The following is a 17,577-nucleotide window of genomic DNA, read 5'->3' on the forward strand; positions in this document are numbered from 1 at the left end:
ACCTGAAGGATTTCCACAAATTTTTTTCATTTTCTCTTCTAGAGAAACAATTTGCTTTTCTAATTGATCATTCAGTTCAAGTTGTGTCTCATAACGAACTTTCCATTCACCACCTGAGTGAAAAAGAGGGGAAAATCAAGATCATTTTGCCACCTCTCATTTATTCATTACACCACCATTAATTGGCTCAATCTTACTGTACTTGACTTTGTTAGCAATATAGACGAACTAGAGTGATTAATTTTTTTTAATGTTTTAATTTATTTTTGAGAGAGAGAAAGACAGAGCATGAGCAGGAAAGGGGCAGAGAGAGGGGAGACACAGAATCTGAAGCAGGCTCCAGGCTCTGAGCTGTCAGCACACAGCTGGATGCGGGGCTTGAACTCACAAACCATGAGATCATGACCTGAGCCGAAGTCAGACACTTAACCAAATGAGCCACCCGGGTGCCCCTGATTAAATTACTTAAAAAAAAAATATTTTACATCCTTCTTATAAACCTGAACTGCAATTCATAGATATTATAATCTACCAACACATCTAAGTCAATATAACAACTTAATTCTAATATAATATAAAGACAGGTAATATTTTTTTTAAGATTTGGGGGTTTTCATTTTGTTTATTTTTTATTATTTTTTTAACTGTTTCTTTAATTTTGAGAAAAAGAGCGTGAGAGCAAGGAAGGGGCAGAGAGAGAGGGAGACACAGAATCTGAAGCAGGCTCCAGGCTCTGAGCTGTCAGCTCAGCTTGAGCGGAGCTCGAGCTTGTGAACCACAAGATCATGACCTGAGCCAAAGTCGGACACTTAACCAACTGAGCCACCCAGGTGCCCCTAGAGTGAACTAATTTTTAAGTATGCATTTCTCTGTTATGTAGGATCTTTCAGATTGCAGACAGTAGATTCACAGTCGGATTACCACCCAGCCAGACTTCACTAGGACTAATGTGATTCCTGGTCTTCTCACTCCCTAACCCCTTTGTCCTTTAGTTCCTCATGTATCCTTATACGGAATTCTATTAGAGGGACTATCAGGAAAATGTTTCTTTCATAGGAACTTGAAATATCCATACATAACAGCGTAAATAATACTGACCCTCCATCCAATGTCACGTTCATTTTCTTTCCTTTGCAAACAAATTCTGAAGACTGTTTGCTATGTATAAAGTACACAATGCCTTACATGTATTAAGTAACTATTCCTCATTTTAAAAAACTTAGTTACCTATTATACAGATGAAGAAACCAAGGGTCAGAGATGTCAAACAACATTCTTAAGATGACAAAGCTAATAGATGAGGGAACTGGGTTTTATGTGACTTGAAAGTGTACCCTCTTTTTTGGAGAGAGAGCAAGCAAGCGGGGGAGGGGTAGAGGGAGAGAGAATCCTAAGCAGGCTCCACATCCAGGACAGATCCCGACGTGGAGCTTGATCTCATGACCATGAGATTATGACCTGGGCCAAAATCAAGAGTCAGACACTTAACTGACTGAGCCACTCAGGTACCCCAAAAGTGTATCTTGTTCACTGCTATGCAAATGTAGCTGCCTATGCAGGCATCTTCTCTTGTCTGCAAACAGGTTTCCTTCACCAAACCCCTTTGGCTATTAAGGCCAAAACATTTGTCTTATTGCTACAGGAGAGGAGGAGAATACAGCCTAGAATTTAAACATCTTTGGTCGGCTTCAGGGCCCAAAGCTAATTTTATTTTATCTTTAAAGTCACACTTTATATAGAGAAAAAAAGATAGCTTGCTTCTAAACTTTAAATGCGCTTTACATTTATGAGGCAATTTCTGCTCCTTAATAGTTGACAGAGGAGTCTAAGCAGAAAGAGTAGTAGCACATGCTACTGGCCTCAACTTTCTCCACCCAGCCACACATGTCTCCCTTAGCCCCCTCATCTCTAGCAAATCACCCTCCCAAACTGAAGTTGAAAGTCATTAGTCCCAATGCGTTAGGGAACAAGAAAAGAGAAGCCTGAAAGAGAAGAGAGACTGAACATTTATCCAAAAGATACCAGAGTCCAAATAGATGGAGTTATCTGTATAACTGACTAGCTGAAGTCTCTCTTTGTTGGGACCCCTTTTCCCACCATGGGAATGGGGACTTCAGAGCAAAATCAGAACAGTTACTGAAACATTAAGAACGTAAGTCATTCTGAACACATCTGACTATAGTTTATAAATGTTTGCCTCCACTTTAAAAATATTACTGATCTAGAGATCCTCAAATACAAGTAAACCTAATAGTATACTATCATGTATTAATGTTAATAAGTGCAACGCCTTGGAGGTAATGATGTCAATGTTCACATCCCCCAGTGTGGTGAACTGACCCCAAACATACACTCAAACGTATAACTCCTTCAGTATATATACAGACGGCTCTGCATTGTAGGGGACAAAAGACAGAGTAAGCATACTGACTGTTGAATTAGAGGAGAAAATTGTAAAACAGTAGTGTCTATTAAAAAAGGTGAAAAAATAGTCTTGATGCTACTGTAGTAGGGTCACATTGGGACTTTCATGGGACCTTGACACTGTTGCCTTAGTGGGCCTCTTCCTCCATTAAAAAAAAAAATATTAAAAATTCTATTTTACTACTACGTTGGTATAAAGACAAACATAATCCAGACTGGATCATATTCATTTTTTTCTTCTGATTTTAAAATAAAATATCTCATTGGCCTCTAAAAGTAACATCAAGGGACCTTAATAATGTCCCGACTGTGCCTAATGGATAAGTCAGCCAGAGCAGATATGAAAGCAAGCTTGGCTAGTTTTAGGTCAACTTCTTAATAGAGTACAAATTAATCTGTTCAGAGCAAAGAATACTCTGTTCTTAAGCTGTCTAGACTATTGGGTAATCACTGGGACTGATGTCCAGAGTTAATTTGGAATAACCTTTGTTTGATATTTTTGCAATGAGTTCATATCTAAATCTAATCTATCCTGCCTGCACTAATTACTGCCACTTTGCCAAAGTTGACCTGAGAGTGTATTCATTGCTGTTTTGACCTTGCTATGAGGAAGAAGACACATAAAACAGGAGAATCTATCTTAGAAAAATCTTAAGATGTATAAACTAACTGAGCCCAACTGATCAGTTTCTGTTGTTGAACTGACAGGAAAAGACAAGACAGATCTATCAAACAGTTAAATAAAACATTGATTTGTTCCAGGTAAATTATGTCCCTAATCCTGGGAAGACAATGTGTATATTATTAATAATTCATTAATTAATAATTAATCAATTAACATTCAAGTGCATAAAAATGAGGACTATATAACTTACCAAAACCTGCAGCCATCACTGATTTACATGGCTAATACAAAAATGTGTTATAATTTCTGATTCCTTAACAAGTGGATGGAGGCCCACAAAACTGGAGATTAATAAAATTGTTTACTTTTCACAAAACAGCATTGGCTACCACAAATCACATCAACTTCCTATTTATCAAGTATTTCCTTTTTTGAAAAAGGACCACACTGATTATTTCTTTCCCTCCCACACTTTCTTCTGTGATAACTCAAAAGTACCCAAAATATTAAGGTTTACAATTTTGCATAATTCTTTATCCATCTTTATTTATTATTTAAAATTTTTTTTAATGTTTATTTATTTTTGAGAGAGATAGAGAGAGACAGAGTGTGAGCGAGGGAGGGGTAGAGAGAGGGAGACACAGAATCTGAAGCAGGCTCCAGGCTCTGAGCTGTCAGCACAGAGCCCAATGAGGGGCTTGAACTCACAAACCGGTAGATCATGAACTAAGCTGAAGTCAGACGCTCAAGCCACTGAGCCACCCAGGTGCCCCATCCATCTTTAAAATGCAATAATGTTTAAAGTATGTTTTCAATGGGGAAGAAGAGTGGCAGTAAAAAATAGCAAGTTTTTCAGGGTGTTTGAGTGGCTCGGTCGGTTGAGTGTCCAACTCTTGATTTCAGCTCAGGTCATGATCCTGGGGTCATGGGATCGAGCCCTGTGTCAGGCTCTGCACTGAGTCTGTAGTGTGCTTGAGATTCTCCCTCACTCTCTCTCTTCTTCTCTCTTTCCCTCTGTCCTTCTCTCCCACTCTCTCTCTCTCTCAAAAATATTTTAGATAAATAAAATACAATTTAAAAAAATAGCAAGTTTTTTTTTTTAATAGTCTTGATACTAAGGGAAGTTAAGAGACATCTGAAACTAACCCAAATAAGAGATGTAGTGCTATCTTTGAGACAGCCACAATAAACTCGACATCAAAATAGATGCTTCCTGATCTTGAGCACAACAGCAGCCAATGTATCAAGGCCTACAATACACTTATAATACACTAGTATTTAAAACTCAGACTGGGGCGCCTAGGTGGCTCAGTCAGTTGGGTGTCCAACTTTGGCTTAGGTCATGAGTTCAAGCCCCATGTCAGGCTCTGTGCTGAGAGCTCAGAGCCTGGAGACTGCTTTGGATTCTGTGTCTCCCTCTCTCTCTGTCCCACCCCTACTCCCTCTCTCTCTCCCCCCCACCTCAAAAATAAATATTTAAAAAAAAATAAAATACAGACGATATTTAAAAAAAAAATAAAATACAGTGAGGGGCACCTGGGTGGCTCAGTCGGTTAAGCCTCTGTCTTCAGCTCAAGTCATGATCTCATGGTTCATAAGTTCAAGCCCCTCACTGAGCTCTCTGCTGTCAGCACAGAGCCTGCTTTGGATCCCCTGTCTCCCTCTCTTTCTGCCCCTCCCCTGCTTGAGCTCTCTCTCTCTCTCTCTCTTAATTAATTAATTAAAAATACAAAAATAAAATAAAATGCAGACTATGAGGATAAAAATTTAGCAGAAAAATTTGTGTCTCTTGGTGGGAAAATATCCTGAGTAATACTCCTTCAGTAACTCTAAAAACAAACAAAAAATAAGCACTAATTTGTAAAGGAAAAATAAAATTGCTTTACAATCTCAAAGAGGGATCTTGTCTAGGATCAGTACAAGAAAAAGCAAAATCAAACCAAAAATGGAAACATTCTAGAAGTTTGATTCATGGTCAATTTTTTGAATTGACATTGTAAGAGGAAGTTCATAAAGCAAGAGAAAATTAGGTGAAACCCTATCTTTTAGATGTGAATTTTTTTGGGGGGTGGGGGGGGGTCTAAGAGAGATAGCAGTGTTAACAAAAACAAAGCCCCACTAAGCAACAATGCCAAATAATACATTTTAAAGTGTTAAAAAAAGAACACAGTTGAATTGGTTGAAACTTGACCCTACACAGACTTATTAAGTTCAGTCATATTTAATTGTATTGGTCATTGTATTTATAATGATAATAGTGATGAAGTTATGTTGACTTGAAAAGACTTTGTAAAATAAGAAAATGATAACAAGGAAAGGAAAAAGCCTAATATATGGCACTGTACTGGGCACGAGGGATACAAAAATAAAATAGACACAGCCCCAGAAGTCAATTAGCAGTAGGACAAGTGGTGGTGAGGGGAAACATACAGCCAGAACATTTGAGACTATTGGTTAAATGGATGCAATGGAACATACAAAAGGACATCCAATGTGGAAGGTGGCAGAAGCCACTGAGAGATAGGGAGGTCAAGATTGAAGAGGGTCAAGAAATGCTCTTGGGGGAAATGGCACCTGTTCCAAGCCAGAGGAGGTGAGAAAGGATATTCAAGCAGCAAGAACAGCATGAACAAAAATACCTATGTGTCAACAAAGGAGAGGATACAATGAGGCAAAGAGTAACTCCTATGGTGAAGTTGACCCCCCACCAAATTTTCAGATTTCATGAGGAAAAACATCCCCAAAGTAGGACTAGTGAGTTTGAGTCATGTCTCTACCACCCGCTAGCTTATTTATGTGATCTTGAGCAAGTTACCTATCCTGCACCTCAATTTCTCATATCTAAAATAAGGTCAGGGTTGCTGGGGTGGCTCAGTCAGCTAAACTTTGTCCAATTCTTGATTTCGGCTCAGGTCATGATCTCACAATTCGTGAGACTGAGCCGAGTCAGGTTCAGTGCTGACAGCAAGAAGCCCACTTGGGATTCTCTCTCTCTCTCTCTCTCTCTCTCTCTCTCTCTCTCTTTCTCTGCCCCTCTCCTGCTCACGCACACACATTCTCTCTCAAAATAAATAAATAAACCTTATAAAAATAATGAAATAAAACAAGGACAATTCAAGTTCCTAAATTATAGGATATTGGGAGGATTCATTAAAATATACAAAATACTCAGAACAGTGCAGGGCCCACACAAAATTCTATAAGAGTTAGTTGATATTGTCATTATTTTATTCTTCTTCTTTTCCATCATCACCAGCAGCAGCAGCAGCAGCAGCAGCAGCAGCAGCAGCAGCAATTTACCACAAAACTGTTCTCCAAAAGGGTAGTACTACATTGCTAACAGTAATGTATAAAGTTCCAATTTCACTTAAAAAAAAAACAAAACAAACAAACAAAAACTCTACTTCTTCAATAGGCAACAAATTGTATGTGTTTCAATTCAATTCAAATTTCTTTGAGGAAAAAACAAGTTGGATATTTTCCATACTCATGAATTCTCTCTGTTCTACTCATATTTATTACTGAGAACTTCATTTTTTTCTAATTGAATTGCAGAGGATATAAATATAGTCAAAATATGGACCTTTTGTCTATCATCTTGGCTACTAATGTATTTCCCATTACATTAGTAGGGAATGCTGTTTAACTTCTTGTATGTTGTCTTTTTTTTAATCCAGCTCCTCCCCATGAGAAGATTTGCTCATAATACAATTTGTTGGGCTTACATTTTACTAGTGGGCATGGTTATTCATTGCATGCATATCTGTGAGTGTGACCCGTTTTGCCTGTAACTGGATAGATGAGAAAATTCAGCTAGCCTTGCCACTTCAACTACTTGGTAAGTGCACTCACAGTCTGCCTGCCACAGAGCCAGTTATAGCCCAGATATAGTTATATCCCAGATGTGAAGACGTAGGAAGCTACTTCAGAATTGGGACAAAGAAGTGTTCTCCAATCAAGCTTTAAAAGAGCCTTGGGTACTTAAGAAAAGTAGCATTTTATTTCCTATATAGTTACTAATTCTTTTTGTTCATGGCTTCCCCAATAGAAAAGTATAAATGGGTTTAAGAACCAAAGTCCACCCCCATAAGCTTAATAAAACCCTACTGTTCTTTAGCATTCGGTTCAAGCACTGCCTCCTCTGGAAAGGCTGTCTTTATGCCTTCATCTAAATTGTGTTAGGTTCCCTTAACTGGGTTTCCTCCTCATGCAGAAGTTACATCCCTTCTCATATTCATATTTTAGTTTGATACTTTCTCCCAATAGTCAGTGAACCTTTTTAGAACAGGGAAAAGAAAGGTCTTCCATTCAATGTGTTGAAATATGGCAGGTCTCAATATTTGTGGAATGAATTAGTATCTTACATACATTTTAGGTTTTAAAGATATGTGGGTATGTGAGTGTGCAGATGTGTGTGTGTGTGTGTGTGTGCACAGCACTCGTCCACCATTCTTTCAACACAAATAGCCAAAACCTAGATAAAGATTTTAAAGTTATGGCCAAATACAGAAGTTAAGATATGAGAGGTATTAAGTTAAATAGAAAACTTGTATTTTATTATTTACCAAAAAAATAATGTATTGATGTCATGTAACAAAAGTTTTGCTAACTAATGAACATTTTGAAGTTGTAAGTAGGTGAATAATTATGCAGTAACACGTTTGACATTGGAAATATTAGTTTTAGGGGTGCCTGGGTGGCTCAGTTGGTTAAACATCTGACTTCGACTCAGGTCATGATCTCATGGTTCGTGGGTTCGAGCCCTGCACTGGGCTCTGTGCTAACAGCTCAGAGCTTGGAGCCTGCTTCGGATTCTGTGTCTCCCTCTCTCTCTCCGCTCCTCCCCAACTCATGCTCTCTCTCACTCTCGCTCTCAAAAATAAACATAAAAAAATTGAAAAAAAGAAAATATTGGCTTTAAAGCCTAATAATTAATAAATTATTATTAATGCTGCCAAAAAGCAGTGCTGAGATCTTGGTACTACTATTTCCTGTATTTAATTTAATGCACTACCAGTATCTTGGCAAAATAAACAATAATTATACCAGAGTCACATATAAAAATATTTATTTACATACCTTTGTCATCAGTATTGAGTTTGGCTTCCAGTTCCTCTATCTTGTGTATTATTTCAAGCATTGATAGTTGCACTATATCCCTATTATTACAAATATCTTGTTAATTATGATCCAATTATAACATGAAAAGAATAACACATATCAATGCACAACTACTTTAGGAACAATTTATTATGAAATGTCTCTAATTGAAGGCATGGTTGACAATCAGAAATCAGGCAAATGGAGGCTTCTGATTACGAAGGTCGACAAGGACACTAATATGCACTAAGGCTCGGAGGCCTCCAGGTGACCATTAGAAACCCTTTACTCTTAACTTAAATATGATCCCAAGAAGTTGTTATCTGGCTTCTCAAAGACCAGCAAATGAACTGCAATTTACTGGAGAACGGAATAGCTAGGTAATAACTGATAATCTGAAACAAAGAGGAAAAAAGAAACACTAATAAAAAAAAAAACCCACACATATACACACACATACAAATAGCATTCCAGAGATGATGTATTTAGGACATTAGTAAATTAGCACATTAACTATTAAAATTTGATGACCGAGGGGCACCTGGGTGGCTCAGTCGGTTGAGTACCCAACTTTGGCTCAGATCATGATCTCGCAGTCTGTGAGTTCAAGCCCCGTGTCGGGCTCTGTGCTGACAGCTCAGAGCCTGGAGCCTGTTTCAGATTCTGTGTCTTCCTTTCTCTGACCCTCCCCCGTTCATGCTATGTCTCTCTCTCTGTCAAAAATAAACATAAAAATATTTTTTTTTAATTTGATGACCGAATCATTTATGCACTATGTATTTTTGGTTGCCTATTATGTCAAAGCATTGTGCTAAATGCTTAAAATACTACAGTGAATAAGTGAACTGAACAATAGCAACAGCAGCGGCTTCCACTGAATGCTTATTATAAGCGGATGAGAAGTGCTTTACATTCTTTTCACTCAACCCTGCCAACAACCACATCAAGTGTAATAGTTCTTACACCTATCTTAGAGTTCAGAACACTGAAGCTTTAGTGGTTCATTAACTTGCCCAAGATCAGGTACTTACTAAGTGATAAGAGCTGGGATTTGAATTTATGCAGGATTCCTCTAAGTACTTGCTCTTATAGTCTACTGCCTAAGGGAATATACAACCTGTCCCCAGAATGTTTATGGTTTAGTATCAGATCAAGAAATAACTAACTAAAATAGTGTGGCTGGAGCCACAACAGAAGAAAGCTCAGGAAGCTTTAGGGCACATAAGAGGGTCTAAATCTTGTGGGGCTGGCTGGTGGGACTGGGGTTATTTAAAAAAAAAAAAAAAAAAAACTTAAAATGTTTCAAAGATTTAATATGAAGTATAATATTGAGTATTTTTAAGTATATAGGAGGGCGTCATTTTTACAAAATGCCACCATTTTTTAAGTTCTTCTAAAGGGATGGGATGAAAGATAAGCATAACTAAACAAAACCTTTGGAATTTGAAACAGAAAAGCTGAATTTAGTGGAACATGAAAACAAGACACATAGGTTAGCATTATAGTATACGCACACAATACACTCCCATCTGATCTGATCCTAAAGACAGAAAATCCTACCTCAAAATCTGCCTATTTCTAATACTAAATGCTTAATCAAAGAAGCAAATGAATCTTTCTTATAAAACACTGATTTTAGATGTCGCCAGATCTCCCCGGGTATTAATCACACTGCTTGTGTCACATCGACCTCAGGGGCTTCAGCTTGGAAGGGCGGAGCACACACAGGTGCATTTCCTTGAGCTACGTGTACCTGAACCCTACACGCGCGCGAAAGTCCGCGCGCCGCCCTTCAACTCACTTCTGATGGATTTCTTCCAGTAACTCCTTTTCAAGGCGGTCGGTGCTCACACCGTCGAAGTTGGCGCCTCTTCCTTCCTCCATAGTGTCAGGTCAGAAACGTCCCACGCCCTTCCCCTCTTACAGCTAACACCACAAAACCTGACACCCTCCCAGAAGCTGGGAACGTGAGGGCATTGTCTCGAGCTGTCACTGAGGTTTACTGACTCACAGTCGCCCGCTCTCGGCGCCTCGCGGTGACGTCACAGGGCGTTGCCCGGGAGCCGGGAAGGGCATTCCGAGCGAGTCGGGGAGCAGTGCGCAGGCTGAGCCTTGGAGTGCTGCTAAAACGGAAAGAGGTCTCGCTACCCCGGGAACACTTCGTCGAGAAAAGTTCCTCAGTGCCCGAAACCTGCGGCCTCATTCCTTTTCCCAAACTGGTGGAGGGGGCACGTGCACCAGCCACATCGCCGACTGCAAGGGAGTAAGGAACCATCGGCTCTGGTGCTGTTTTAAACACTGACCCAAGCCCACTCTTCACTTTACTCTTATTCCTTGTTAGGGAAATGCGGAATCCAAGAATGGCTGTGTCTTTCTTTGCTTCAGTTTACCGAGTACCAGAGGCTCTGGTTAAGAGTGAGGAGGAGCAGACCCTGAGAAGGCACTGCCTGACCTCTGAGTTTCCAGTCCAGATTGTTCTGTCTTTGAGTTTTGACAAATCTGGGGACTGATTGTCCATGGACATAGGTCAGAGCTGCCCACTACAGTTTGAAATTTCAAGCTTATATTTGTAATCACAAAGTTTGCATTCTGCTCCTGATAGGTCTGTGCTTTAGTATTATCCCTGGCTCCCATCCATCTTTGACTAGAAAGATTGATCTGCCTTTTCCTTTGACTTATCTGGTGCATTTTCCCTACTGTGAATCAGTTTGAGAAGTGTGAATGTGAGACCTTGTCTGACAGAAATCAGCACTAGTACTCTGGTACAGAATTTATTTTGCTTACTGCTTCATCTTTAGTGCTGAGAAGAGGGACCCTTAGTAGTTATGTACGGTTATGCTAATAAACAACAATTTCAAAGATTTTTTAAGCATAAAAAGCACATGTGGTAAATGCTTGTTTCATTCGGTTGCTGCTTATCAGCATATTTTTGGAAAGTTGATAATGTATGGGAAAAATATAAACAGCAAAAGTTTTCGACCTATGGTTGCTACACTTAAAGTTTGTGTAAAATAGAATTGTTTATTAAATGCATGCTGGAGCTAAGCAAAGTCTTCAATTAGAAAGTAGGTTTTAAAGGAGAAAAGAGATTAAGGAAGTTTAAAAATCTATATTGGGGGATATTTTAAGCATGGGGACAGTTTGGAATTGAATTGTTTGAATAGAACATAAATGTAGTAAGTAACACATTTGATGGATAACATGTTTAATGTCCAAAAGAACAACCCAGATTTGTAGGCAAAAGAGAATTTTAAGCATTTTGAAGAACGAGCGCAATTAATATCAATTACGTACAAAGAGATGCTAAATATGTTCACTGCTTTAAAAATAAAACCTACAGGGGCACCTGGGTGGCTCAGTCGGTTAAGCGTCCGACTTCACCCCAGGTCATGAACTCACGGTTCGTGAGTTTGAGTCCCGCATCGGGCTCTGTGCTGACAGCTCAGAGCCTGGAGCCTGCTTCTGATTCTGTGTCTCCCTCTCTCTCTGCCCCTCCCTAGCTCATGCGCACACGCGTGCTCTCTCTCTCTCTCTCTCTGTTAGGAAATAAATAAACTTAAAAAAATAAAACCTACAGTTTAAAAAGAAGTGTAATATGAAGGGCACCTGGGTGGCCCAGTTGGTTGAGCATCCAACTCTTGGTTTTGGCTCAGGTCATGATCTCAGTTTGTGAGTTCAAGCCCTGCTCTCCACCCCCCCAGCACTGTGCTGATGGTGCAGAACCTGCTTGGGATTCTCTCTCTCTCTCTCTCTCTCTCTCTCTCTCTCTCTCTCTCTCCCCTCTCCTGCTTGCTCTCAATATAAATACTTTAAAAAATAAAAATAAAACATAAAAAGAAGTGTAATATGAAAGAATTCTGTCAATTACTCAAGTGGATGGCAAATCCTGCACTCCCACTTTTGTGCTTAGCCTGGGACAGGTTGTGGGGAGCAAGTTGCAGGTCTCCTCTCAGACACTCACCAGCGTCTATTCCCTGCCTTAGTGGCTTTCTCCTTTCTTCCCTAGCCAGAGTTCTCAGTTCTTCTCTCTTACAGACTCTCCTACAGACTTATAGGAGTGGGGGTGGGAGTGAGATAGGGATGGTAGAGGGATAGTCATGTATTATATATTCTTCCAAATCTTTATGATTTACACCTAAACAATAGCTTTTGAAATATCAAAAGCCAAGAATTGATGTTTTTGTTCTCTGGTTTCTTTGTAGAACCCCCTGCTTCTTTCGGTCAGGAGGAGCAAGAATTCTCTCCACCTGTAGTGCTACTTCCAGATCACTACTCTTCCATCTTCATGTAAAAACTCACGCCTCTGGTGCTGATTCATAGGGGCACATGTACCCCAATGTTTATAGCAGCATGTTCAACAACAGCCAAATTATGGAAAGAACCTAAATGTCCATCATATTATAAATATATATTTCTCTTGGTAATGTGAAAGAATGAAATCCTGCCATTTGCAGCAACGTGGATGGAACTGGAGGGTATTATGCTAAGTGAAATATGTTTTCACTCATATGTGGAACTTGAGAAACTTAACAGAAGACCATGGGGGAAGGGAAGGGGGAAAAACAGTTACAGAGAGGGAGGGAGGCAAACCATAAGAGGCTCTTAAATACAGAGAACAAACTGAGGGTTGATGGGGGTGGGGGGGAGAGGGGAAAATGGGAGATGGGCATTGAGAAGGGCACTTGTTGGGATGAGCACTGGGTGTTGTATGTAAGTGATGAATCATGGGAATCTACCCCCAAAACCAAGGACACACTGTATACACTGTATGTTAGCCAACTTGACAATAAATTGTATTAAAAAAAATTTAAAAAGTTACAAAAAAACCCTCACTCCTCTGATATGCATGGCTTTTAAATTGTTTTTAATTTCAATTTTAATTCCAGTAAAGTTAGCATACGGTGTTATATTAGTTTCAGGTGTACAATATAGTGATTCAACAATTATATACATTACTAGTGCTCATCACAGTGTGCTCTTAATCCCCTTCATCTATTTTACCCATCCCCCCACCTACCTTCCCTCTGGTAACCATCAGTTTGTTCTTTATACTTAAAAGTCTGTTCTTTGTTTTCTTCGTTGCTCATTTGTTTCTTAAATTCCACATATGATGGTATTTGTCTTTCTCTGACTTATTTCACTTAGCGTGATACCCTCTAGATCCATCCATGTTGTTGCAAATGGCAAGATTTCATTATTTTTTATGGCTGAGTACTTCTGCATTGTATATATATACATCTTCATTCATCTATCAATGGACACTTGGGCTGCTTCCATAATTTGGCTATTGTAAATAATGCTGCAATAAACATGGGGGTGCATATATCTTTTCAAATTAGTATTTTTGCATTCTTTGGGTCAATACCCAGTAGTAGAATTATTGGATCATATGGTAGTTCTATTTTTAGTTTTTTTTAATGTTTATTTAATTTAAATTTGACAGAGAAAGAGACAGAGCATGAGCAGGGGAGGGGCAGAGAGAGAGGGAGACACAGAATCCAAAGCAGGCTCCAGGCTCTGAGCTGTCAGCACAGAGCCCGACGCGGGGCTTGAACTCACGAACCGTGAGTTCATGACCTGGGCTGAAGTCGGACGCTTAACCGACTGAGCCACCCAGGCGCCCCTATTTTTAGTTTTTTGAGGAATCTCTATGCGGTGGTCCACAGTGGCTATACCAGTTTTCATTCCTACCAACAATCCATGAGGGTTCCCTTTTCTCAAATCCTTGCTGTACTTGTTTCTTGTGTGTTTTGATTTTAGCCATTCAGACAGGTGTGAGGTGATATCTCATCTTGGCCATTTTTGTTATCTTCTTTGGAGATATATCTGTTCATATCTTCTGCTCACTTTTAAATTGAAAAATTTAGTGGCGCTTCGGTGGCTCAGTAGGTTAAGCCTCTGACTGGCTCAGGTCATGATCTCACGATTTGTGACTTCAAGCCCCATGTTGGGCTCTGTGCTCACAGCTCAGAGCCTGGAGCCTGCTTCAGATTCTGTGCCTCCCTCTCTCTCTCAAAAATAAACATTAAAAAAAAAAACCCATAAATTGGAAAATTTGTGTTTTTGGGTGTTGAGTTTTATAAGTACTTTATAGACTTTGGATACTAACCCTTTGTCAGATGTCATTTGCAAATATCTTCTCCCATTCCATAAACTGACCTTTAACTTTGTTGACTGTTTCTTTTGCTGTACTGCTTATTTTGATGTAATAGGGCTTTTATGGTTTCAGGTCGTATTTCTTTTAAGAAATGTTTTTTTAAAGTTTCTTAAAAGTTTATTTACAGTTTTATTTATTTTAAAGTTTTATTTTTACTTTGGAAAGAAAGAGCGTGAGCAGAAGAGGGGCAGAGAGAGAGAGAGGAAGATAGAATCTGAAGCAGGCTCCAGGCTCTGAGCTGTCAGCACAGAGCCCGGTGTGAGGCTGGAACTCATGAACCGCGAGATCAGGACCGGAGCTGAAGTCAGATGCTTAACCCACTGAGCCATCCAGGTTCCCCTCAGATCTTACAATTAGATCTTTATAATATATTTTGAGCTTATTTTTGTGTATAAGAAAGTGGTCCAGTTTCATCCTTTCACATGTAGCTATCCAATTTTCCCACCACTATTTGTTGAACAGACTGTCTTTTCCCCATTGCATATTCTTGCTTCTTTTGTGAAATGTAATCATGAGTTTATTTCTGGGCTGTTCTGTCCCATTAAGTGTCTGTTTTTGCATCAGTACCATAGTATTTTGATTACTATAGCTTTGTAATACATCTTAAAATCTAGGACTGTGATGCCTCCAGTTTTGTTTTTTTCAAGATGGCTTGGCTAGCTAAGGTCTTGTGTTTCCATACAAACTTTAGGATTATTCTAGTTCTGTCAAAAATGTTGTTGGTATTTTGATAGTGATTCCATTAAATCTGTAGATTGCTTTGGACAGTATGGACATATTAACAGTATTTGTTTTTCCAATCCACGGGCATGGAGTATCTTTCCATTTGTGTTATCTTCAATTTCTTTCAGTGTTATATGGTTTTCAGAATACAGACCTTTTACCTTCCTGGTTAAGTGTTTTCCTAGGTATTTTGATTTTGGTGCAGTTATAAATGGGCATTCCTTCCTGATGTAACACCATCTATTCCTCACTTCCCAAAGACTTCACAGTCATCCATTGTCTGACTTTGACATCAAAGTGGTCTTTCCACTGGAAGTCTTGCCCACACCTTGACCTTCAACTTGCAACTCTCATCACTTTAATCTCCACTCCACTTCCATAGCTATACTCTGAATCCTGTCATCAGAGTGGCTTTAACTCAGAAAACTTAAATTAACAAAACTACCGCATACCAAAACCTCATTCTTTTAGGTCCCAACTCAGATACTCTCTAAATAACAATGTTTTGTTAACCAGGGATATTGTCTATGAAGCTTCTTAAACCTGCAAATGCTGGGAACCTGTCCCTTATCACAGAGATCTTGGTTCTTTAATAGCACACTCTAACAATTTGCTCTTCAGCTGGCTTCCAATTTTGAACAAAATAGATTGGTGTGTGTATGTGTACAAAGAACACTTTTCATTAGTTACTGTTTCCTCCAATGAATAGCTTCTCCAGGGTGATCAGTTTCTTCACTTGTGACAACTTTTTACATAGAATACATTTGAAGATATTACTTGGAGTTTTTTTCCCACCTCATCGATGTTCTTGTAATTTTTAATTCATCTTTCTGTATCTTGAAAATGTGAATAGAAAAAAATTTTGAAGAAAACAAAGCTATCGAGAAATATAATGTTCTCTTTTAAGTATTTCTGTTGCTAAACTAAATACAAAATGGTGAAAACGATAGGAAGTCTTGAATTTGGCAAGAACAGACCAGAGAACTAGTTTCTGTTTGTGCAGAGCTTTACTCAGGCTTACCTAAAAAGTGAAATATAAAAGGATTTCTGGCTAACAAGCCCTAAGCTTCACTTTTCTTAGCTTGGCCTAAAATACCCATGAAGGCAGAGAAAAAGACAAGCTCACACTATCACCAAAACCAAAGACTAATGATCTGTTTGGTAATAACTTGGGCAATTTTCTACCAAGTATCAAGAGAGTGGAACTGTAATTTAAAATAAAATAAAAACAACTAGTGTTAAGCAGCTGGAGTCAGAGGATATCTATAAAGGCCATTTGTCCTTTCCTATCTACCTCAGTTTAAGAAAGATGTCTGGCCTATCACTCCATGTAGGTCTCTCCTTTTTGAGGTTAGTGTAGAACCTTTTTCATACTTTTAGATCTTTCTCAAGAACCTCTCTTTGATCTCTATCTCAGTTTCCGATTCTATAAAATGAAATTGTAATAGTATGTAACTCATAGGAATGTTGTGAGGTTAAAATGAGTTAATGTATGTAAGAGCACTTAGAACATTAATGGCTCACAGTAAGCACTACATAAACGTTAGCTATCATTATTTCTAGACAGTTGGTGCCTTGACGTACTCCCAGAAAACTACCCTATACGGCATGAGGAAGGGACAGTCTGTTGAGGCAAAATGAGGAAAAACCCTGGTAGCAGTAAATATTGAGAACTGTTGTTTTTCATATGGTGTATCTTATGAATACTAAACAGCAAAGCAGAGCTACTAGGTAAGGGCCTCTATACAGCGAAAACGGGACTACAAAGCAGCTGTGATGGTTAATTTTGTCAGTTTAACTGGGCCACAAGATGTACACACACTTGGCCAAGTATTATTCTGGATGTATCTGTGAGAGTGTTCCTGGATGAGATTAACATTTCCATCAGTAGACCTAATAAATCAGATTGCCCTCCCAAAGACAATGGACCTCATCCAATCAACGGACCTGAATAGAACAAAAAGGCTAAGAAGGAACTTGATTTAGTTGAACTTGGTTTAAATCCTTAGTTTTCTGGCCTTTATACTCAGACTGAAATGGGCTCTTTTTGAGTTTTGAGCCTACAGGCTTTCAGAATGGAACTTACACCATTAGCTCACCTGGTTCTCAGGCCTTCAGACTTGGACTGAAACAACACATTAGATCTCCTAAGTCTCCAGCTCACTGAAGGGCTATCTTGGGAATTTGCAGCCTCCATAATTTCATGAGTCAATTCCTTGTAATAAATCTTATTCTCTCTCTCTCTCTCTCTCTCTCTCTCTCTCTCTCTCTCTCTCACACACACACACACACACACACACACGTATTTATCTCCCCTATTCTGTTTCTCTGGAAAACTCTAATATAGAAGCTATACTTATGAAGATTTTGTCTGTCTAGCCATTAATATGAAAAAGCAACCCACAACCAAGTAAGCAGAACGGAATAAAGGAAAATGGACAACACAAATCCAATTTTTCGACCTCTGGTCTAAGTGAACTTTGTAATCTTTAGGCTCCACTATTTGTCATCCCACTTCTCAAACTTAAGGCAGAGACTAACTGGAAGC

General features: G+C 39.0%; 1 protein-coding gene across 1 annotated transcript in view; it reads right to left on the minus strand.

Annotated features, from left to right (window-relative positions):
• The window catches only part of CCDC169 (coiled-coil domain containing 169), a 46,875-nt gene extending 36,734 nt beyond the window's left edge, over window positions 1-10,141 (minus strand). Inside the window, exons 1-3 of the mRNA XM_030309055.1 lie at window positions 9,951-10,141; window positions 8,129-8,208; window positions 3-113 (exon numbers count right to left, since the gene is read on the minus strand). Coding sequence (XP_030164915.1) covers window positions 3-113; window positions 8,129-8,208; window positions 9,951-10,033 — 274 coding nt within the window. The 5' untranslated portion in view covers window positions 10,034-10,141. The remainder of the gene's footprint in view (window positions 1-2; window positions 114-8,128; window positions 8,209-9,950) is intronic.
• Window positions 10,142-17,577: the final 7,436 nt, after the last annotated feature.

The sequence above is a fragment of the Lynx canadensis genome, chromosome A1 (assembly GCF_007474595.2).
Source record: "Lynx canadensis isolate LIC74 chromosome A1, mLynCan4.pri.v2, whole genome shotgun sequence".
NCBI classification, from domain to species: domain Eukaryota; kingdom Metazoa; phylum Chordata; class Mammalia; order Carnivora; family Felidae; genus Lynx; species Lynx canadensis.